Source organism: Hylobates moloch, unplaced genomic scaffold (genome assembly GCF_009828535.3).
Source record: "Hylobates moloch isolate HMO894 unplaced genomic scaffold, HMol_V3 SCAFFOLD_3, whole genome shotgun sequence".
NCBI lineage: Eukaryota > Metazoa > Chordata > Mammalia > Primates > Hylobatidae > Hylobates > Hylobates moloch.
The window spans coordinates 88,246,973-88,270,520 of NW_026652278.1; the positions used below are offsets into that span (position 1 = coordinate 88,246,973).

General features: G+C 44.3%; 1 protein-coding gene and 1 long non-coding RNA gene across 3 annotated transcripts in view; both read left to right on the top strand.

Annotated features, from left to right (window-relative positions):
* Positions 1 to 845: 845 nt before the first annotated feature.
* Positions 846 to 15,781, top strand: LOC131383098 (uncharacterized). The gene is made up of 3 exons (XR_009212857.1): positions 846 to 976; positions 14,939 to 15,002; positions 15,385 to 15,781. It is a non-coding gene; the product is annotated as an uncharacterized LOC131383098 (long non-coding RNA).
* Positions 15,782 to 21,808: 6,027 nt separating this feature from the next.
* The window catches only part of LOC116461506 (zinc finger protein 33A), a 61,786-nt gene continuing 60,046 nt past the window's right edge, over positions 21,809 to 23,548 (top strand). For both annotated transcript variants that reach the window (XM_058436527.1, XM_058436528.1), the window contains exons 1-2: positions 21,809 to 21,938; positions 23,439 to 23,491. In XM_058436527.1, coding sequence (XP_058292510.1) covers positions 21,809 to 21,938; positions 23,439 to 23,491 — 183 coding nt within the window. The remainder of the gene's footprint in view (positions 21,939 to 23,438; positions 23,492 to 23,548) is intronic.

Genomic DNA, 23,548 nt, shown 5'->3' on the forward strand with positions numbered 1-23,548 from the left:
TTCCAGAGGGAAGTCCAAGGGAATCTGCCTGCTTGCCTGGGGACTTCCTTGGCACAGAGTGACAGACCCTTCTCTCCCAGCACAGAGAAGGGCACTGGACTAAGGCGTATGTGCCAGGGTTCTGAAGGGAGCAAATCACAGAAAGATAACTTGTATTTGGCAAGTTCCAGTGCCACACCCACTCCAGAAATTTCCTGGGAACTTGGAAGTGCTAAGTGAGCCCAACTGGAAAGGACAGAATGATGGGGGGAAGTATATTTAAAAAGCTAGAGTTTAAAGCTGGACACTGTTCTCTTACGTTCTTCTGGTTGGTTTTTTCCTCTGCTTATCATCTCTGGAGCTTCCTCTTGGTGCAGCTCCCTCCCTTGCAGACTCAGTCCTGCAAATGCCAGCTCCATTTCCTTTATTTTTATTTTTATTTTATATTTTGAGACAGAGTCTTGCTCTGCCACCCAGGCTGGAGTGCAGTGGTGTAATCTTGGCTCACTGCAACCTGTGCCTCCCAGGCTCAAGTAATTCTCTTGCTCAGCCTCCCCAGTAGCTGGGATTACAGGCACATGCCGCTACCGCCTGGCTAATTTTTGTAGTTTTAGTAGAGATAGGGTTTCAGCATTTTGGCCAGGCTGGTCTTGAATGCCTGACCTCAAGTGATCCAACCCCCCTCGGCCTCCCAAAATATTGGGATTATAGGTGTGAGCCATTGCACCTGGCCCCAGCTTCATTTCCTTTAACCAGGGAGTGCTCTGGGCTCTGCCTGGGGCTCCCCTCCCCATGCCACTGCCTAGAATGTCTCAGGCTGTAAGCTGGGACAATCAAGGGCTCACCTCACTTGATCCCTGTCTCTCAGGAACGCTGTCCTTCAACTGCCTGATGTCCATGGTCTGGTGCGCCACCATTTCCAATATTTTGTCTGCTGTTCGAGTTCTTTCAGATGGGAGGATAAATTTGGTTCCTGTTACTCCATCTTGGCTAAAACGTAAGTCCCATAGCCATTTATATATTCCAGAAAATAAGAGAAACAAAGGCATGATCATTGTATGTTACTGTATTGTACCACTGTCCACACTGAACCTGTTGCTCCCACCACCGACATGTTCAGGAGTGAGTCTTTGTGGCTGTTCTGAGGCTGCCATAGTCCCCTCATCTTTCCAGTCCCTCTTCTGAGGCTGCAAGTCCTCTGGGGGCTCTACCACTGTGTTTGTGGGAGTAAGGCAGATTGCAGCAGCCAGCAAGCCCCTTTTGCTCAGGGGGAACAGGTGTGAAGGAGATCCTGGTAAGAGGGGCTGCTTCTCCTGGAAGTAAAAGGCCTCTCTGGGGATGAGGCCTACAGTTCTTTTATTTAAGGGAGTTGGGAGGCAATGGTTGCTACCCACCTTTCAGACTCTGGACCTGTCATTAACACCTTTGTTCTTAGCGTCCCACCTTTCAAAGTCATCCCTCAGCTGGATGAGGGGTTATAACCTCAAGCATATTCTAAGAATTTCATCACCAAGTCATCCCTTTTTCCTCCTACAAGGAATTCAAGATCTCCAAGCAGCAGGGAGAGGGTTCAGGATACATATTCAGGTTGTTCCAGCTCAAAACACTGATGTAGACATGGCTGGCACCAACATGGCTCTAGGACATACTCCAGGTGACAGAAAAGATGGTCAATGAATTAAGGATCCCAAATGGAGTCACAGATGGGAGTGGGGCCAGGGTTTGTGGAAATTGGATTCCAGGTCTCTGCATGGCTACTTGGATTAGCCTTCACATCTTGGGAGGTTGTCCCTGTGTGCAATGAAAGGGGCCTCATTAGGGAACTGGGGTGCTAGTTCCAGTTTGTCAGTGAATGCTCTGTGATCTCACTTTGGTTTTCTGGGCTCAGATTCCTCCTGTGCACAACAATGATGGTTAATATTTGTGATGATTAATTTTATGTGTTAACTTGGTCACGGGTTGCCCAGATATTCTGGATGTGTCTGTAAGGGAGTTTCTGAATGAGATTACCATTTAAACCAGTAGACTGGCAGAATGGCTATTACTAAAAAGTCAAGGCTGGTCTGAAGGTACTGAGTTATCTCAATTGATTGTTCCTAGTCAGTTATAGACAACTCCTGGTTCTATTTTTTCTCCCCTTCTCACTACTGCACTTGACTAGTCTTAAAAAAAAAAAAAAAGTAAAAAACAATGGATGTTGGCATGGTTGCAGAGAAAAGGTAACACTTATACCCTGTTGGTGGGAGTATAAACCTCTACAGAACACAGTGTGGAGGTTTCTCAAAGAACTGAAAATAGAACCAGCAATCCCAGTACTGGGTATCTACCTAAAGGAAAAGAAGACATTACATAAAAAAGACGGCTGGGCGCGGTGACTCATGCCTGTAATCCCAGCACTTTTGGAGGCCAAGGCGGGTGGATCACAAATTCAAGAGTTTGAGACTAGCCTGGCCAACATAGTGAAACCCTGTCTCTACCAAAAAAATACAAAAATTAGGATGGGCAGTGTTTCTCACGCCTGTAATCCTAGCATTTTGGGAGGCCGAGGCAGATGGATCACGAGGTCAGGAGATTGAGACCATCCTGACTAACGTGTCTACTGAAAAAAAAATAAAAAATTAGCCGGGTGTGGTGGCAGTTGCCTGTAGTCCCAGCTACTCGGGAGGCTGAGGCAGGAGAAGTGCTTGAACCCGGGAGGCAGAGGTTGCAGTGAGCTGAGATCAAGCCACTGCACTCCAGCCTGGGCGACAGAGCAAGACTCCATCTCAAAAAACAAAACAAAACAAAACAAAACAAAAACGTGTAGCTCATGCCTATTATCCTAGCAATTTGGGAGGCTGAGGTGGGTAGATCTGTTGAGCCCAGCAGTTCTCGACCAGCCTGGGTAACATGGCAAAATCCTATCTCTACAAAAAATAGCCAAGTGTGATGGCATGTGCCTGTAGTCCCAGCTACTTGGTAGATTGAGGCAGAAGGATCCCTTGAGCCCAGGAGGTTGAGGCTGCGGGGAGCCAGGAATGCATTACTGCACTCCAGCCTGGGTGACAGAGTGAGACCCTGTCTCAAAAACAAACAAACAACAAAACCCAGCATTTATATATTCCTAGCAGCACTATTCACGATATCAAAATTATGAAACCAAGCTAAGTGTCCATCAACATTTGACTGAATAAATAAAATATGGTACCTATACACCATGGAATATTACCCAGCCTTTAAAAAGAATGAAATCATGTCCTTTGCAGCAATATGGATGGAGCTGGAGGCCATTATCCTAAGCAGAGTAACTCAGAAACAGAAAACCAAATACTGCATATTCATACTTATAAGTGGGAGCTAAACAATAGGTACACACTGACACAAAGATGGAAATAATAGACAACTGTGGACTCCAAAAGTGGGGAGGGTGGAAAGGGGGTGAGGGCTCACTATTTGGATAATGTTGACTATTTAGGTAATGGGTACACTAGAAGTCCAATCCCCACTGGTTCACAATATGCCCATGTAGCAAACATGCACATGTACTCCTGAATCTAAAATCAAACAAAGTTAAAAACACAAAAAGTTTAATTATGCTAAAAATAACTCCCCCCCTCAAAGAAAAACAGCAAAAGCCCCCACTAAAACAAGAGAAAACATAACTGGTAGGCTGAGTAGACTGTCTTCCTGATGTGAGTGGGCCTCATCTGGTCAGTTGAAGAATTGAATAAAACAAGCCTTCTTACTGACACATTAGCTTTTTCCTGCCTTAGGACTTGAATTGAAACATCTGCTCTTCCTGGGTCTCACGCCTGCAGGCCTTCAGCCTGGAACTACACAACTGGCTCTCCTGGGTCTCCAAACATGGACTCATCATCCTTCAGATCTTGAGAGTTGTCAACCTCCATAATTGCATGATTGCATAAGCCAATTCCTTATGATAAATCTCTCTCATTTATATATACATGTGTAAATATACACACACGTATATATGTAAGTATACAAACACACACACATGCACACACACACTTAGTTTCTCTGGAGAACCCTGATATAATACTTAAAGCACATTTAATGAGGAATTACAATATTCCAGGTAGGCCTTGGACTAGGGGCTCCCACATTTTATTTTCGGAACCCTGGGTGGTAGAGTAGATTGACCCAGTTTGAAGATGGCAAAAGTGAAAACCAGAGAGAGGAAGTTCCCATGCCATACAGAAAGAGCCATGTTAGGTTTTCCCCCTCCTGCCATCCCAAATGTGAGTGTATGTATCAGGTTTGTGTGTCTATTCTTTAAAATTATTAATTTACATGGTCATAAGTAATAGTAAAATGCATTGCCTTTTCATGTAAGTATAAAAGCTCCTTTGACCAGCGTCCCCAGTGTAGCCTCTTCCACAAAGGTAATGACTGCTATCAGTTTCATGAGGCTCTTTTCAACCTTTCCCTTGTATTTTATCCATTATACATGAGCCTATAGAAAACATATATTCTCTCATATAAGAATTTAAATTTTCATACTTTAAGGGAATTCTAAATCATGTTTATAAATAAAGTCTCATGTTATGCTCAAAAGTTGAAATAGTTCAATTCCCTCAAAATTTTTGAAAGAGTCTTAGGAATTACAGAACTTCACAGTGTGAACAGTGGCTTGAGACCCATGTTTATGTGAAAGCTAAGTGGTGGTGCCCTTAACTGCATTTATGTCAAGGGCCTGCAAATAAAGCATAGGCTTGTCTTATGTGCTTTGGAATCTTTTTTGTGTGGGCTAATGAAGCATTGTGTTTTTAACATTGAATATCATTCTAATTTTTTTTTTTTTGAGATGGAGTTTCACTCTTGTTGCCTAGGCTGGAGTACAATGGTGCGATCTCGGCTCACTGCAACCTCTGCCTCCCAGGTTCAAGTGATTCTCCTACCTCAGCCTCCCAAGTAGCTGGGATTACAGGCATGCACCACTACACCTGGCTAATTTTGTATTTTTAGAAGAGGTGGGGTTTCTCCATGTTGTTCAGGCTGGTCTCAAACTCCCAACCTCAGGTGATCCACCCACCTCGGCCTCCCAAAGTGCTGGGATTACAGGTGTGAGCCACAATGCCCAGCCTAATTTTTATTTTTTTGAAGCAGAGTTTTGCTGTGTCACCCAGGTTAGAGGGCAATGGTGCAATCTCTGCTCACTGCACCCTCTGCCTCCCAGGTTCAAGCAATTATCCCACTTAAGCTGCCTGAGTAGCTGGGATTAGAGGCACCTGCCAGCATGCCTGGTTAATTTTTGAATTTTTATTAGAGATGGGGTTTCACCATGTTGGCCAGGCTTATCTCAAACATCTGACCCCAAGTGATCTGCCCACCTTGGCCCGCCACAGTGTTGAGATTACAGGTGTGAGCCACCGCAGCTGGCCTAATTTTTTAAATTTTATAATGATAACTGTAGGAAGGATAACAGATTAAAGAATTCCCTCCTTCCTGTTTGCAGTATGCTTTTGTTTAATCTCACCCCAGGAATAGCCCTTTACTTTATCCATTAGTTCTAGTCTCCAGCTTCTTCTTTTAATAAAGTATTTGGGCCGGGTGCAGTGGCTCATGCCTGTAATCCCAGCACTTTGGTAGGCCAAGGTGGGCGGATCACGAGGTCAGGAAATCGAGGCCATCCTGGCCAACATGGTGAAACCCCGTCTCTACTAAAAATACAAAAATTAGCTGAGCGTGGCAGTGCGTGCCCATAATCCCTGCTACTGGGGAGGCTGAGGCAGGGGAATCACTTGAACCTGGGAGGTGGTGTTGTGGGACAATCAGAGATGGGAGAGACCGAATAAAGTTCAGGAAAGCCTTTATTAAGGTAATCACCTGGCTCAGTAGGACTACTGTCAAGGAAAGTCTGAGCCCCAGACAAAGCAGCCACCTTTTAAGCAATCAGTGGCCGGGAGCTATGTGATGTAGGAAGTGTACTTACAGAAGTGAGAACAAAGGCAGTTGATCAGTCTTTTACATTTGTTTATACTACATGTTCCACATCCTTGGGAAACTATGTTTCTGTAACATATGCTTATCAACCTTGTAACTTTGCAGCTGCCTTAGGGAGGTGAAGCAGGAACTCGCTGAGCCTCAAGCAATGTGAAACTGCTGAGTACAGATAAGGCTCGCAGAGCAAAAAGGGAAAACAGGCAGTTAGTATTCTTTAACTTAGACTACGGGGGTGTGGGGTCTACACTACACTTAGCTTTTGAAGGAAAAAGTAAAAATTTCTTGGTGGTCTTTGATTATACTTGTAAAATTCATGAAATCCTTCTTTATCCCCCACCATTGGTGCTCACCATAAATATAGATTAATAAAGAGCACCACAATTGTTTGTCTCTTCCTGTGTAGGCTCATATTCTTCCTGGGGGACTGATTGGTATTTTTGTAATGCCATTATTTTGGTGGTAGTTGTTTGGTCCACTATTGCTTCAATAGTAGACTGGATGCTTCTGATAAGGAGCATCCAGACAAGGCATTATTAGACATCCTTCTACTGTAGCTATGAAATCAATTATCAAGGTTTTAAAGCCTCCAAACCATGAGAACCATCCTCTAAAAAGTTAGTTTGGGCTCCACCCGGACAAAGTCTGGACTGGGACATGGGCTAACTTCCACATTCTAGCAGTAATTTCCATAACAGCTCTTCCATTATCATCGATTTGTAAGCAACAGTTGGTCAAATTAAGCTTGCCACAAACTCCTCCTTCTGAGTCTAGGAGGTAGTCTAATGCTAGCCTATTTTGGTATATAGCATCTCTCATTTGAGTGGCCTGTATGGCTAACACATCCAAGGCTCAGGCTGTTTCATTGACTACAATTTCTAGTACTGCTTGCAATCTTATAATTCAGTTTAACATGTAAATAGGGGTGCGGTAGCACCATGATCCATCTTGTGCCCATGTAGCTGGCCCATAGTATTTGATAATTCTTTCAGGAGGCCATTCTTTATCTTTCCAGCTACCTATCTCAGTGTCCTTCTTTATGTTTTTGTTTATCTTTTCTACAGTTTCTGAGTAAAGACATTTATTCTGGTCTTTTTTCTTTCTTCATTATAGACCGGGTAACTAAAATCTTTCCCTTGTTTCAGTGGGAGCAAGAAGAAAGATGGCCTTATTGTCCCTAAAACACAGACTCCGGTCCACTTCTTGGGCAATAGTTGATAGGCTTTTGTCCCACAGATCCAATATAGTCCTGCCGGTGCTTTCCAAACATTTGGAGCATTTAGTTGATACCACAATTGATTTAGTGCTGGAAACTGAGAGAGAGGGTTAAAATATGGTACAGAGGAATTGTCTATAAAGCTTCTCCAATGTCTTGTTCTTAGACTCTTCAAAATATTGCTGACCTAAACAAGTCATATCTCCCACTTGAGTTTGAAAGTCTTTTCCCCGTTGTGCTGTGTAGTATCTTCCAATGATAGGGGTTTTTAATAGCCAGACACCTGGGTTTGAATTGAAGCTTATAACAAATTCCGGTATGGTAAAGTTATCTTTGCTTCTTGGCTGGTTAGCAGAGCTACTCTCCCTGCATAAAGGTATTGGCTGAACTCATGTGTGGTCCACTGAATATTACAATCAGGACATTCTTCTTCTGGTTTTCCTGTAATGATCTTAGCAGCCTTGCTGCTGACTCTTTCTTGTCCTAAGTTCTTGCAGACTACTCCTAGATTGTTTAGGTTGCTGAGGTGTGTAGCCTGACAGGCATCAAAATATATAGAAACAGATCCTTTATGTGAATAAGGGAATACCTGTGTTTTGCTTATGAGTATCCCAGTTCTAATGTCTTTAGGACTGGCATATGAGGGTAATAAAGGGTTCCCTATTTGAATTTCAAACTAGAAGTCATAGGGTAGGAGGCCTGGATTATAACATACTTGAGGTTGCCTATTTCCTGGGTTACAGACAGAGTAGCTGGTTTGATTATAAACACATGTCCCCAGGGGAGTTCCTGTACACTCATAATAAGTTTGATATAACAGGGTTTTAGTTGTACCTTTACCAGACCAACCTTCTATCATACAATGATGAGAATTATCCTGGTTTCCTCCCGTGCCTGTTAACATTATTGTCATTAGTGCAGTTAAGTTTATACTATGCACGGGCATCCTCCTGTGCAACAAATTTGATAGCAATTGCAAAGATACTGTGACAGCAAGACAATCAGTATAAGCAATAGTATAACTACACTTGCAAATTCAATCTACATTTACTTATCTAATGCTGGCTTCCTCAGGCTTTGGCAGTGCATAGACTAGTCAGCTTCTGGTTGTGTGACTAGAGCAGGGCTTGACTTTTCCTTAAGCTTCAGCCATGCCTAGACTAGTCACCTTCCGGTTGTGTGAGTAGAGCAGGGCTTGACATTTCTTTAAGCTTCAACCATGCATTGACAGACCAGCTTCTGGTGTGGTCGGAGCAGGGCTGTCGTCTTTTCCTGCTGCGCCTTGGTTCCTCTGCAAGATCAGTTGAGTTGGATGATCTAGATCTTGCTGACTCGTCCACTGGTCTTGAACTGAGGCTGCAGGTTTCAGTCAGCTGTGATGGATCCAAGGTGTAATACCTGCAACTTTAACAGCAGTAGGGGTAGACATGATCAAAATATGGGGGCCATCCCATAAGGGCCTGAGGGTGGTAGGATTCCAGCATTTAACCCATACAGAGTCCCCAGGTTGAAAGGGATGTATTGCATCTGTAAGGCTAACAGGTATTCTTTCTCTTACCTACCCTTGTACTTCTTGCATCACCTCACCTAATGCTTGCATTTGTCTTCTTAGGGTCAGTTCTCCAATTTCCTTTAAATCTCCTTTTACTTGAGATGTAAGTGGGGGTGGTGGGCCGTACAGTATCTCATAGGGTGAATACCCAGTTAATTTAGTAGGGGTACACCTGACTCAGAGAAAGACCATGGGCAATACCTGGTCCCACCTTAAATGAGTCTCCTGGCAAAACATCTTCAACAGTTGTTTCAGTGTCTGGTACATCCTTTCAAACTTTCCAGAACTTTGTAGGCGATAGGCTGTATGCAGTTTCCATTTAATTTTTAACATCTGAGTTAGTTGCTGTACTACTTCTGCCACAAAAGCTGGTCCATTGTCCGAGCCTAAGGTTAGAGGCAGTCTAAATCTAGGAATAATGTCTTTTAATAATATCTTGGTTACTTCTTGTGCTTTTTCTGCTCTGGTGGGGAATGCCTCGACCCGCCCTGAAAAGGTGCAGACAAACACTAATATGTACCGATAGCCTCTGGCCTGAGGCAGTTTGGTAAAGTCTACAAGTAGGTTTTCACATGGCACTGCTCCTGTTTCCTGAATTCCTGGAGGCCAATAGGCCCTTGCCATGGGTTATTCTGGGTGCAAGTAGCACACTGCTTGCAGACGACTCGAGTGATGGCAGTTAGGTGTGGCACATAGAAATACTGCCCTATGAGAATCTCTAAAGCTGTCTTCCTCATGTGTGTTCCTTGGTGAAACTGCTTTAAAATCAGGGGGCAATGTCTTCTGGAATGGCATCCTCCCATCTGAAAACTTCCACCAGCCTTCTTTCCAACAACTCCCATTTTCCTGTGCAAATGACGCCTTCTCATTGGATGAGTAGTTAGGAGTGTCTGCAAGGGGAGGCTCTAAAAAGGGAATGGCATAATTCTCTTCTTTCTTTGTGTTTTCTGTCATTGCAGGCTTTTTTGCTTCCTTGCCTGCTTTTCTGTTTCCTGTAGCCTTATCACTTCCTCCTGTTTCATGTCCTTTACAGTGGATGACTGCTACTTCCTTTGGAGCCCACAGAGCCTCTAGGAGCTGCTCTATTTCCTTTTTGTTCCTTATTTCTTTTCCTTCAGCAGTTAACAGTCCTATTTCATTGTAAATGGCTCCATGATCATGCAAAGTGGCAAAAGCATATCTTGAGTCAGTATAGATATTCACTGACTTTCCCTTCTCTAGAAGTAGTGCTCTTGTGAGAGCTATTAGTTCTACCTTCTGCGCTAAGGTTCCTACCTGTAGGGGGCAGGCTTCGGCCACCAAGCTTAATGTGACTATGGCATATCTGGCCTTTCTGATACCCTCAGATATGAAGCTGCTTCCATCAGTAAAATATTCAACATCTGGGTTTTTTAAGGGTTGATCCTTTATGTCTTTCCAGCTTGAAAAGACTTCATCCACTGTTTCTACACAGCAGTGGTACCCTGGGGCACATAACAGGGCTTTCCTTGTTCTGCACATTCTATTGGTAACAGTGTGGCCAGATTTAGGGTATTCACAGTCTCTAAGGTGATGTATGGATTCTCACATGGGAGTCCTTGGCATCTTAGCATCCTAGGGTTAGAGAGCCAATGAAGTCCTCTCTGTTCCATCAAGGTGACAACTATGTGGGGCACCCAAACTATCAGCTTCTGCCCAAATGCGAGCTTGTTAGCATCTTCGGCTAACAAGGCAGTGGCAGCCGGCGCCTTGAAACAGGGTGGTCATCCCATAGCCACCAAGTCTAGTTGCTTGGACAAATATGCTCCAGGCTGATACTATGACCCTAGCATTGGCACTTAGATTCCTGTAGCCATTGCTTTTCTTTCATGAAGATACAGATAAAAGGGCTTTGTCATGTCTGGCAGTCCTACTGCTGGGGCCTGGGTTAAAGCTTTCTTGATTTCCTTGAAAGCCATGTCCTGTTATTTTCGCCAAAGGAGGGGCTCTTTTTCCCCTCCTTTGGTTGCCTCATATAAAGGCTTTCCTAGGAGCGAGTGGTCAGGAATCCACATGTGGCAAAAACCAGTTGCCCCAGGAATTCCCACACTTGCTGCCTTGTGTCTGGCTGAGGAATGCTACAAAGAGTCTCTTTTTGCTCCTGCCGCCCTTGGGAGATGTAAAAGCCAGGATACCGAACTCCTTGGCCACAGATCTGTGCCTTTTCCTTAGACACTTTATAGCCAGCTTCCCACAGCACTCGAAGGAGACTCTCTGTTTCTTGGATACATTCTTTTCTTATGGGTGTGGCTAACAGCAGATCATCTATATATTGCAGTAAGACACAGCGATCACTTGTTGGTGTGAAAGCCTTTAAGTCTGAGGCTAGTGCTTCTCCAAAGATAGTTGGGGAGTTTTTAAATCCTTGGGGAAGTCTAGTCCAGGTATACTGAGATGGGCCCCACTCAAAGGCAAAAAAGTCTCAACTTACAGGGGCTTATCGGATGTAGAAGAATGCATTTTTAATGTCCAAGCATATGAACCAAGCAGCAATAGCAGGTATATGTCCAAGCATAGTGTATGGGTTAGGCACAATAGCATGCAGTGTAGCAGCTACCTTGTTGACTGCCCTTAAATCTTGTACAGGCTGGTAGTTGCCGGAAGGGTTTAACACTGGCAATAGGGGAGTATTCCATGAGGAGACATATCTCTCTATTATTCCAAACTCAAGGAGCTGTTTTAAGTGTTTTGCAATCCCTTGGTGAGCCTCTATGAGAATGGGATACCGATGGATCCACACTGGGTAGGTTCCTTGTAGTAGCTCTACTATGACAGATGCTTGATTTACTGCTAACCCTGGGGGATTGTCCTCTGCCCAGACTCCTGGTAACTTAAGGAGTAAGTCTGTGAACAGTTTTTCTTTCTCTGCTGTGCTGTACTCCTTTCCACACTGCTGGCAACTACTTTCATAAAGTCTCCACTCCTCTGCCTTGGGTACTGTAAGAGTTAGTATCATAGCCTTCTTTTGCCCTAGGCTCAAGGTCATATCTCCACTCAGTGTGAAGGAGATTTGAGCCTGCAGCTTCTGCAACAAGTCTCTCCCCAGCAAGGGCACTGGGCAGTTTGGCAAGTATAAGAACTTGTGTTGGACTTCTCGGTTTCCAATCATACATCTCTTTGATTTGAAAAAAGGTGTTTCTTCTGTGATACCTGTGGCCCTGATAATATTAGGATAGAGTTTTGATAACAGCCCAATTGTTTGAGTCACAACCGAGTGTTCAGCACCTGTGTCTACCATAAAGTCTATTTTTAGGCTCCCTACTACCATTGAGACTGTGGGCTCCTCGGAGCCTAATGAGATGAAGCCCAATCTGTCTCAGTCTTCAAGGTGGTCACTGGCTTCTGCCAGCCCAATTAAGATTCACATCAGATCCTACTATGTCTTGCCTAGTGGTGGAAGGAGGCCTTGTCCAGCCAGTCTGTCCCTGGCTGTTGCCTTTATCCTTTTCTTTCTCTGGACATTCATCTTTCCAATGCCCTCTTTGCCTGTGTCTCACACATTGATTTCTCTCTAGTCTAGACCAACCTTCCTGACCTGTCCTGGTCTCCTGACCTGGCCTAGCTTGTCCTTTACTGGGACCACATCCATGACCACGTCCATGTCCTCTTGCAAATTGAGCCTCTCTTTCAACCAGGGCTGCAGCCAATAACTCTGCCTTTTCCTTTGCTCTACACTTGGCCTCCCACTTTGCTTCTTCATCTCGATTTACAAACACTTTGGTTGCCACCTGGATAAGCTGGGAAATGTTCATACCTTCAAACCCCTCCAGCTTCTGCAAATGTCACTTAACGTCATTTTGTGCCTGACTCACGAATGCCACATTAACCATGCACTGATTCCCTGCCACTTCTGGGTCAAAAGGTATGTAGAGCTGGTAAGCCTCACAAAGCTTCTCATAGAACTCACTGGGGCTTTCATCTGGTTTCTGATGGACCTCTGAAACATTTCCATTGTTTGTTGCCTTTTTCCCCACCAGCGTTTATTCCTGGTATCAGAGCCTCTCAGTATCTCAGCAAGTTCAGCAGCCCTTGGGCCTGATTTGGGTCCCAGCCTGGGTCAGTTTCTATTGGCAAAGCCTGCTGAGCATACTGTCTGACATCTCCTGTGCCTACTGGAGTGTTGCTTTCTAGCCACTGATGAGCTGCTTGTATTAGTCTGTGGCATTCTTCTGTATTGAACAGTGACAGAAGGAGCCGCTTGCAGTCAGCCCAGGTTGGGTTGTGAGTTAAGAAGATGGACTGCATCAGGTCGATAAGAGCCCAGGGTTTTTCTGTATAGGAGGGAGTATGCTGTTTCCAGTTGAAAATGTCTGTAGTAGAGAAGGGCTGATAAACATAAAGCCATTCTCCTCCTTGAGCCTCATTTTGTGCATCTAGATAGATCTATCCCCTAGTTTCTCTGCGGGGCATCTGCATGGCTCAGGCATGTCCTGACTAGAGATGGCCAACCTCATCTTGGAGTTCCTCCTTTGATTTATTGGGCAGTAGCCCTGGCTCTTCCCTACATGGTGAAGTTTGGGGGGTACTCTCCTCCAAGTCTGACCCTCTGGAGGCAGCTGCTGGAGTGACTTCCTGCCTAAGCTTTGCCAGAGGCTGGTAAATTGGATAAGTGGGTGGAGTCTCTAGCTCTTTTTATGGGGCCTGTGGGACAGGTTTTTCCTGTTTTCCTTGCTGCTTTTTCTCCTGGACCTATGCTTTGTGGGCCTTTTCTGTGGTTCCTTGTTTTGTACAAGCCAGTAGAGTCTTACAATAATTTTCAAAACGGCCTGTAGCCATTTTGGATGGGTTTGAATCACCTTCAGCTAGGAGTCTATGAATGGGAACTGATTAGAGCGCCCAGGCTGTTCTCCGACCCCAGTGACCACCCGAAACACTCGGCCAATTATTTTCCTATATATGGTTCCTTCAGCTGGCCACCCTACATTAAAGGAGGGGCAGTCAATTTCACAAAGGGTTCTTAGCCTCTGCAGTTATCTTCATTCCATAATCACCATCAAAGCCTTTCTTAAAGTTCTTCAATATACATTCTTATGGAGTTGGCTTCGACACTTTTCTTCTTATTTCCTCCCTCATGTTGAACTTTCACTCTCACTTTCACTCTTTGATTCACCAGACAGGGTCCTATTATGGGAGGTTTGGATGCTGCTTGGCCAGGTCACAGCCAACTACTGCTGTGAAGCTATGAAGCTAATCTTGTCAGTCTTATGCAGTGACCTAGGTCTGGCTTGTCCCACACTCACCTCGGAGGACACACTCTGCACTAAGAGTTCTGCACCTCCCCATGTCACTCCTCACATTGGCCTCTCCTGAGACCATCTCTTTCACACACTTTCACACACCTCCCCTGCCCCAGGACTCCTCATCGGATGAAATGAGCCTCTTTTGTGACCTGGGTGGTGAGCCTAGTTAGGCTTCCACATTCACAGACATACACAGACCACTCATACCCCAAGACTCCTCATCAGATGAAATGAGCCTTTCTCGTGTTCCAGGTAGGTTCACATGCACCCACACACTCCCAGTTTCTGTCTCCAGATCCAGTGAACTACTTTCACTTGTTAGTGGGGACACAAGGTTCATCCAAATTGGTAGGCCACTCCTGCCGCCCCCAGCCACTCTGGGTTGGATAAGTGGTCATTCCCGGGAAGGTGATCAAGCTCCCCTTCCGTCCTTATGGGACAGGCTTTTCCAGGGCCCAACCTCACCGCGGTTCAGTAGTCTGCCTCTGTGCTGCTCCTGTGACTGTCCTGCAACTCCCGAGTCGGTTCCATTTGCGCTGTCAGGGGAAGGCTCCAATACACGGGAGAGCCATTCTCCTTCTGGGCTAAGTCTTACCCAGTGGCACCAAGGGTCCCAAATCTCCTGCATCCTGTGGCTCTAGCCCACAGGCAAAGGAGACAGAAACCTGCCATCTCCAATCCCAGACAGGACCCCAGATACATTACAGGGCAATCAGAGATGGGAGAGACCGAACAGAGTTCAGGAAAGCCTTTATTAAGGTGACCACCTGGCTCAGTAGGACTAGCGTCCAGGAAAGTCTGAGCCCTGGACAAAGAATGCAGCCTCCTTTTAAGCTTCCAGTGGCCAGGAGCTATGTGATGCAGGAAGTGTACTTACAGAAGTGAGAACAAAGGCAGTTGATCATTCTTTTACATTTATCCGTACTACATGTTCCACATCCTTGGGAAACTATGTTTCTGTAACATATACTTATCAACCTTGTAACTTTACAGCTGCACTAGGGAGGTGAAGCAGGAATTCACTGAGCCTCAAGGAATGTGAAACTGGTGAGTACAGGTAAGGCTTGCTGAGCACAGAAGGAAAACCAGGCAGTTAGTATTCTTCTCTAACTTAGACTATGGGGGTGGGGGCTATACTACACTTAGCTTTTGAAGGAAAAAGTAAAAATTTCTTGGTGGTCTTTGATTATACTTGTAAAATTCATGAATTCCTTCTTCAGTGGAGGTTGCAGTGAGTCGAGATCATGCTACTATACTCCAGCCTGGTGACAGAGCTAGACTCCGTCTCAAAAAAAAAAAAAAAGTATTTGTAAATTTGGGATACAATTTACGTACAAAATTTACTCCCTTAAAAGTGTGTAATTCAATAATAATTATAGTCACAAAGTTGCACAACCATCACCACTATCTAATTCCAGAACATTTTGATCACCCTCCAGCTTCTTTTAGCTCTCCCAGAACTCTCCACATTGATCCCACTCTGGCTACCAGCACTAGCTGGACAGTAATGACTCTCAGAGGTGAACACAATATGCCTCAACACACCTTTCTGGAAGTTCAGATAGGAACTGGTCAGCACCTGAATTCCAGTTCTGCAAAGCTCTTCTCTGAATACCTGAGGTACCAGCATGATCCTGGCACTGCCCCTCCCTCTGCTGTCTGTCTAATTCTAGCTCTCTGGGGCCACTCTTGTGAGTTTCTAGGTTCTGAGGACCTTAATCTTTTCCATTGTTTCCCAGCCCTAGACAGGTAGCTGCTACCTGATGTTGTCATCCCGTGTTAGCTCAGTGTTCATTTTTACCATTAAAACACCTGTTTTAAATAATCTTCATCAAATTCTCTCAGTTGTAATACTTGAGTGATCTCTCTTTTACCATTTGAACCCTGATTGATGTAAATATACTTGCACATATATCAACCATAATTTATTTTATTATTATAAAGTCATATAAGTGGAATTACAATATTATAAGTCCTTTAAAGTTTAATTAAAATGAGGTTCTTGACAAGAACATACATTGTGTAAAGGGCCCCCTGTTCAATAAATTGTGTTGGGAAAACTGCATATCCATATGCAGAAAAACAAAACTTGATCCCTACCTATCACCATGTACAAAAATCAACTCAAAATGGATTAAAGACTTAAACATAAGACCAAAATTGTAAAAATACTAGAAGAAAACCTACAGAAAACTCTTCAGGGCATTGGTCTAGGCAAAAATTTTATGACTAAGACTTAAAAAGCACAGACAGGGGCCAGGCGCGGTGGCTCATGCCCGTAATCCCAGCACTTTGGGAGGCTGAGACGGGTGGATCACAAGGTCAAGAGATCGAGACCATCCTGGCTGACATGGTGAAACCCTGTCTCTACTAAAAATACAAAAAAATCAGCTGGGCGTAGTGGTGGGTGCCTGTATTCCCCGCTACTTGGGAGGCTGATGCAGGAGAATGACATGAACCCAGGAGGTGGAGCTTGCAGTGAGCTGAGACTGGGCCACTGTACTCAGCCTGGGCAGCTGAGCGAGACTCCATCTCAAAAAAAAAAAAAAAAAAAAAAAGCACAGACAGGGCCAGGCATGGTGACTCACTCCCAGCACTTTGGGAGGCTGAGGTGGGTGGATCACGAGGTCAGGAGATTGAGGCCAACATGGTGAAACCCCATCTCTACTAAAAATACACACACACACACACACACACAAATTAGCTGGGTGTGGTGGTACACACCTGTAATTCCAGCTACTCGGGAGGCTGAGGCAGGAGAATTGCTTGAACCTGGGAGGTGGAGATTGCAGTGAGCCAAGTTTGTGCCAATGCACTCCAGCCTGGCAACAGAGCAAAATTCCATCTCTCAAAAAAAAAAAAAAAAAAAAAAAAGCACAGAAAGGCCCGGCACAGTGGCATACACCTGTAATCCTAGCACTTTGGGAGGGTGAGGTGGGCAGATTCTTGAGCACAGGAGTTCGAGACCAGCTGGGGCAACATGGTGAAACCCCATCTCTACTAAAAATACAAAGTTTAGCCAGGCATGGTGGTGGGCACCTGTAATCCCAGCTGCTCGGGAGGCTGAGGCAGGAGGATCACTTGAGCCCAGAAGGTAGAGGCTTTAGTGAGCTATAATCACACCACTGCACTCCAGCCTGTGCAACAAGGTGAGAGCATGTCTCAAAATAAATAAACAAACAAATAAATAAAAGCACAGACAACAACAACAAAAAGAAATGTGACTGTATTAAACTAAAAAGCTGCACAACAAATGAAACAATTATGAGAGTGAAGAGACAACCTGTAGAACAGTAGAGAATACTTGCAAACTATTTATCCAAAAGGGACTAATATCCAGAATATACAAACAACTCAAAAAACTCAACAGCAAAAACAAAAACAAAAACAAGTAATCTGATTAAAATGTGAGCAAAGGATCTGAATAGATATTTCTTAAAAGAACATATACAAATGGCTAACAAATATATGAAAAATGTCCAACATCACTAATCATCAGGGAAATGCCAATCAAAATCACAATGAGGCATCATCTCACCCTTGTTAGAATGTCTACCATAAAAAATACAAAAAATAAGTGCTGGTAAGGATGCATAGACAAGGGAACTCTTAGACACTATTGGTGGGAATGTAAATTAGTACAACGATTATAGAAAACAGTGTGGAGGTTTCTCAAAAAATAAAATAGAACTACCATACAATCCAACAATCAGTCTGCTGGGCACATATGCAAAGGAAGGGAAATCCATATTTCAAAGGGATACCTGCACTCCTGTGTTTATAGCAGCACTATTCACAATAGCCAAGATATAATATCAACCTAAATGTCCACCAACAGATGAATGGAAAAAGAAAATCTGGTATATAAACACAGTGGAATATTATTTTGCTATAAAATGAAATCCTGTCATTTGCAACAACATGGATGGGCCTGGAAGTCATTAAGTGAAATAAGTCAGACACAGAAAGATAATTACTGCACATTTTCACTTATATTTGGGAGCTAAAAAATTGGGGCTCATAGAAGTAGTGAGTAGAATTATGGGCATTAGAGGGTGAGGGGGTAGTGGGGAGGGAAGGATGGGGAAAGTTTGGTATATGAACACAAAATTACAGCTAGATAGAAGAAATGAGCTCTGTTGTTCCACAGCCCTGTAGAGTAAACATGATTGGCTGTAATATCAGTCTATATCCCCTAAATATGCACAATTATTAGGTGTCAACTAAATATAAAAGGAAAAAGGTACAAAAACAGAAAAAATGAGAGGCAAAAAATCAGACAGAGTTAATCAAATTCACAGTAAAAATGAATAGCTGTGGCCGGGTGTGGTGGCTCATGCCTGTAATCCCAGCACTTTGGGAAGCAGAGGCTGGTGGGTCACCTGAGGTCGGGAGTTCGAGACCAGCATGAACAACATGGAGAAACCCCATCTCTAGTAAAAATACAAAAAAATCAGCTGGGCATGGTAGTGCATGCCTGTAATCCCAGCTACTCAGGAGGTGGAGGCTGGAGACTCACTTGAACCCGGGAGGCAGAGGTTGCAGTGAGCCAAGACCATGCCGTTGCACTCCAGCCTGGGCAACAAGAGTGAAACTCTGTCAAAAAAAAAAAAAAAAAAAAAAAGAATAGCTGTGATGGTAAACTTGACTTGGTCACAGGGTGTCCAGATTAAACATTAATTATGGGTGCGTCTATGAGGATGTTTACAGATTAGATTAGCATTTGAATCAGTGGACTCAGTAAAGCAGATTGCCCTCCTCATGTGTATGGACATCATTCAATCCACTGAGGGCCTGGATAGAACACAAGGCAGAGGAAGGAGGAATTCACCCATATTTTCTGCCTCGTTGAGTTGGGACATTTCGTCTCATCCTCTCCTGTCCTTGGACTGGGATTTACACCATTGGCTTCCCTGGTTCTCAGGCCTTTGGACTCATACCAGAATTATACCACCAGTATTCCTGGATCTCTAGCTTGCAAATCACAGATTGTGGGACTTCTTAGCCTCCATAATCATGTGAACCAATTTCTCACCACCAATGTCTCTTTCTCCCTTACTCCCTCCTACTGGTTCTGTTTCTCTTGAGAATCATGACTAATAACACTGGGAATAAACATTTCCCCAAGCCCATACCATAGGTGTATATTAGTGTTTTCTTCAATCTTTTCAAATCTTAAACTTAAAAATATTTTATTTATTTGTGATTTCCCCCAATTGGAAACAACCAGCATATCCCTGGACTGGGGAATGGATAAGGAAACTGGTAAATCCATACCAAGAAATAGGAGTCAGCAATGTCAGAGATGATAAACTCCTCTGCAAAAAGCTTAAGTTCCCTGTTCTTTGTTGGTTAAGACCAACTTCCTTGTACTTCCTTGTCTCCTAGCTACCTGTTCTGTAAACAACCTTCCCACCTTTGCTGTGCCTAAACAAGTCCAGATATGCCTTCCCGCCTAGTAATGGACAGTCCTCCTTCCTTCCCACCTAATAGACCCTATTCAATTTTAAACCTTAGCCAATAAAGTTAGCTTAGATCGTGAGGTCCAACCCCAGCCAATGGGGAAGGGACACAGAAATGCTAGGAACTGTATCAGGGATAAAATCCCCTGCCCTACCCCTCTCAGTGTACTCTTGCGATTGTGACTGGCACAAGCTACACCCTTCTGCAGAAGTAAATTTGTCTTGCTGAGGAATTTTCTGCCTATGCGTTGGTTTTCTCTGTGGCACCGGGCACTCGTTTCTAACAGCAGGAAAAGCAAACAGAGGTATTGGTACACAAAACAACACAGAAGGATCTCAATTGCATCGTGTTAAGAGATACCAGATTCAATGACTACATACTGTATGATTCCATTTATATAATATTCTAAAAAAGGCAAACATATAGGCCCAAAGAATAGATAGTGGTTGCAAGAGGCTGAGAGTGGTGAGAGAATCTCACTTTAAAAAGGTAGCATGGAGGAATTTTATTGACAGAGATGAAACAATTTTGTATCTTGCTTGTGGTGGTGGTTACACAAATCTATGCATTTTTTAAAACTCATAAAATTATGCACCAAATAAAGAACTTTTCAGTATATAAAGCGTAAATTTAAAAATGTAAATTTCAATAAATGGTTCACATATTTTTACTCAAATATTTGCATTTCTTTCTTTCTTTTTTTTTTTGAGACGCAGTCTCACTCTGTCACCAGGCTGGAGTGCAGTAGCGCAATCTTGGCTCACTGCAACCTCCCCGTCCTGGGTTCAAGTGATTCTCCTGCCTCAGCCTCCGGAGTAGCCGAGACTACAGGTGCTCACCACAATGCCCCACCTAATTTTTGTATTTTTAGTACAGAAAGGGTTTCACCATGTTGGGCAGGATAGTCTCGATCTCTTGACCTCATGATCTGCCCGCCTCAGCCTCCCAAAGTGCTGGGATTACAGGCGTGAGCCACCACGCCTGGCCATATTTGCATTACTTTCAATTCTCATAATGGACTTAAAAAGTTTTGCTGGAATGGAGTTGCGTATTTTACTCTATTATAAAATGTAACTGATATTAAATTTATAGTTTCTGTCTTTGGCATCACATCTGTTTTTTTTGAGACAAGGTCTCACTTTGTCACCCAGGTTGGAGTGCAGTGGTGCCATGATGGCTTACTGCAGCCCGGGGCTCAAGTGATCCTCCAACCTCAGCCTCCTGAGTAGCTGGGATCACAGGTGCCTGCCTACATGACCGGCTAATTGTTATTTTTAATTTTTTGTAGAGATGGGGGTCCCACCATAGTGCCCAGACTGGTCTTGAACTCCAAGGATCAAGTGGTCCTCCCGCCTCCACCTCCCAAAGTGCTGGGATTACAGGTGTGGGCCACTGTGCCTGGTCCACTTGTCAATTTTCAAAAATTTATACTCGTTTAGTGGTTTAAATGTTTAAGTATTGTATACATGTGAGATTTTATCATGTGTGATCTATGTATACCTCTATATTCCAAATTGCTCGGAATGACATGCTCTTTGGAACACTCCATTCTTTCTCTCACTGCTTTTAAATGCTGTATTTACTACACATTAAAGAATACACTTAATCATGCTTATTTCTAAGGAGCAGGTACCAAACTACTTTGAATAGATAAATATTATATAGATAGATAGATATAGATACAGATATTCCTTAGGCATTTTTTTCCTGCCTTTTAAAATGTATACTGGCTGTTCATTTGGGTTTTTACTTATTCCAGATAAAGTTGAGAATGCTTTTGTGAAGTACACAATACACTAAAGATCAAAGAGAAAAACAAAAATACAAAAATTTGTTGATATTCTTTTAGGAATTTTGGCTTCCTAAGAAAGGTACAGATAGACTAAAAGTATTTCCGTTTAGTCAAGCAATTTTAATGTCACAGAGGAAATCATAAGTGATACTTATTTTCTTCTTTCGGATTATGTCTATTTTCTGACTGAGCTACAATTTCCATTTATTGCTTTAACCATTTTGATGAAGTAGCTTTCCTGCCGCACCTCCCCCTTTTTGCCCGCTCCCAAAGAATCGCTGATAGTGTCAAAGTCTTTTAAACTGTATCGATGAGATCTATTTCCTAACATTTAAAGTGAAACTGACATGCAGCTGTCCTTTCCTTGAGCGTCTGTGTCTAAACTGCACACTGGCTGCGCACAGACCTCCCCTGCAGTATATCCCTTTGGGGCGCCCCAGGAGAGCCAGGGCTGCAGGCAGTTCCGGCACCAACTCAGACAGCATCTGCCCACTGCCTAGCGGGGCACCTCTCTGCCAATCCCGAAGGGCTGCTCCCGCGGCCTCACGGGAAAGGTAGTTTTCAGGTTGGGCGCCAACAGCATCAGGCTGTGCGCGTGGGCTCTACGCATGCCCCGTCCGCCGGCTACCTCTGCGTTTCCCCCTTTCGTTTTTCTCAGGTTTTGCGTGGGAGGCGATCCCGGGATTTCAAGGGTCTACGCGCTCTTCTATGGCGAATGCAACCAGATAAGGGAATGCGGTAAGCCCCGGTGGGTTGGGCAGGGACGGAGAGGGAGCCCCGCGCGACTCCTGGGGCGGGCGGCAGGGGGCCGGTGCCAGGTGGTGGGGAGGAGGCCCCGGGACCTCACAGGGGAAGCCGGGGACGGCGGGGCTGCACCGTGTCGGCCACAACGCTAGGCCGGTTCCTCAAAGGCGCAGCCTCTGTACGGAGCGGGCTACGCCGCGTGTGTCGCCCCGTTTGTGGGGGGGTCGCGGAGGAGGGCTTGTGCGCTTGCGCGGTTCGCGCGCTGAGCCTTGCGGGAGGGGCAGTTCTCTGGTCTAGCGTGTGCGCATGTGCGCGTGTGCTAGGGCGCCGCGGTACCTGGGCGGGGAAGGGCGGGTGCAGTCGCCCGCCAGACCGACAGACTCCGTTCCACGTTCTGCATTCATCCTCTTTAGGTTCCGAACTGCCCTCCAGTCAGGTCCATCACTGCATCTTGGTATTTGCTGTTCCTCTGTCCTAACTTGATCTTGCACTCAGGAAAGATCTTCAAGAATTACCTAATTTTGGCCTGGCGCGGTGGCTCTCGCCTGTAATCCCAGCACTTTGGGAGGCCGAGGCGGGTGGATCACCTGAGGTCAGAAATTCGAGACCAGCCTGACCAACATGGTGAAACCTCGTCTCTACTAAAAATACGAAAAGTAGCCGGGCGCGGTGGCGCATGCCTGTAATCCCAGCTACTGAGGCGGAGAATTGCTTGAACCGGGGAGGCGGAGGTTACAGGTAGCCAAGATCGCACCATTGCACTCCAGACTGGGCAACAAGAGCGAAACTCCGTCTCAAAAAAAAAAAAAAAAAAAAAAAAATTACCTAATTTTGCCTCATTTGTTAGAAGAAAAAGATTTTTTTTGTTTTTTTTTGTCAAGGTTACTGACTTGTTCAGGATCACAGTTTGTTAGTAGGGAAGACTAAGTCACATCTCCTGACCCCTAAGCCAGTACTGTCTACTTTTCCACACACATCAAAACGAGTTTAAAATATCCCTTTGAGAAATAGCAACAAAGTTAGATGAAGAAATTAAAACAGAGTTTTTCTTTGAAGCACTGCCGCTTATGGCTTTCTGTGGAGTCACTCACCAGAGGTTAAGTAACATTACTGGGAAAATTGATAGCTTAGTCTTATTTTTACAATGGTTTTAGTGTTAATGTTCCTTCATTAAATATATTAACTTGTTTGGCCAATATTGTCGTTATACTTTTTTTGTGAACACCGAGGGAGATTGAAATCCTTAGGAAGCAAATATTTACTTTCACCCGGTAAAAAATCTTGTGCCCAAGAGCTACATAATTATGTTGGAGTAATATTAGGGTGTTCTTTCACCATTTCTACCGCCTATTCCGAAGTGTCAGAGGACATTGATATTCTCCCAGAAGGAGCATTTTACCTAGTGGGTGTGTATGGCTTCTTAGGGCAGAAGAATCCGGGAGTTGCCAGGCAGGCCAAATCTTTCATGACCCCATTCCTCTTTTTCTAACTTAGCTGTATCTTCAGAGTTGTCTCCGTCTTTCCAAGAACAGAACAAAATGAACAAGGTAAGTTGTTTATCAATTCCCTACTTCATTTTGCAGTGGACTTTGTGAGATTTGTAA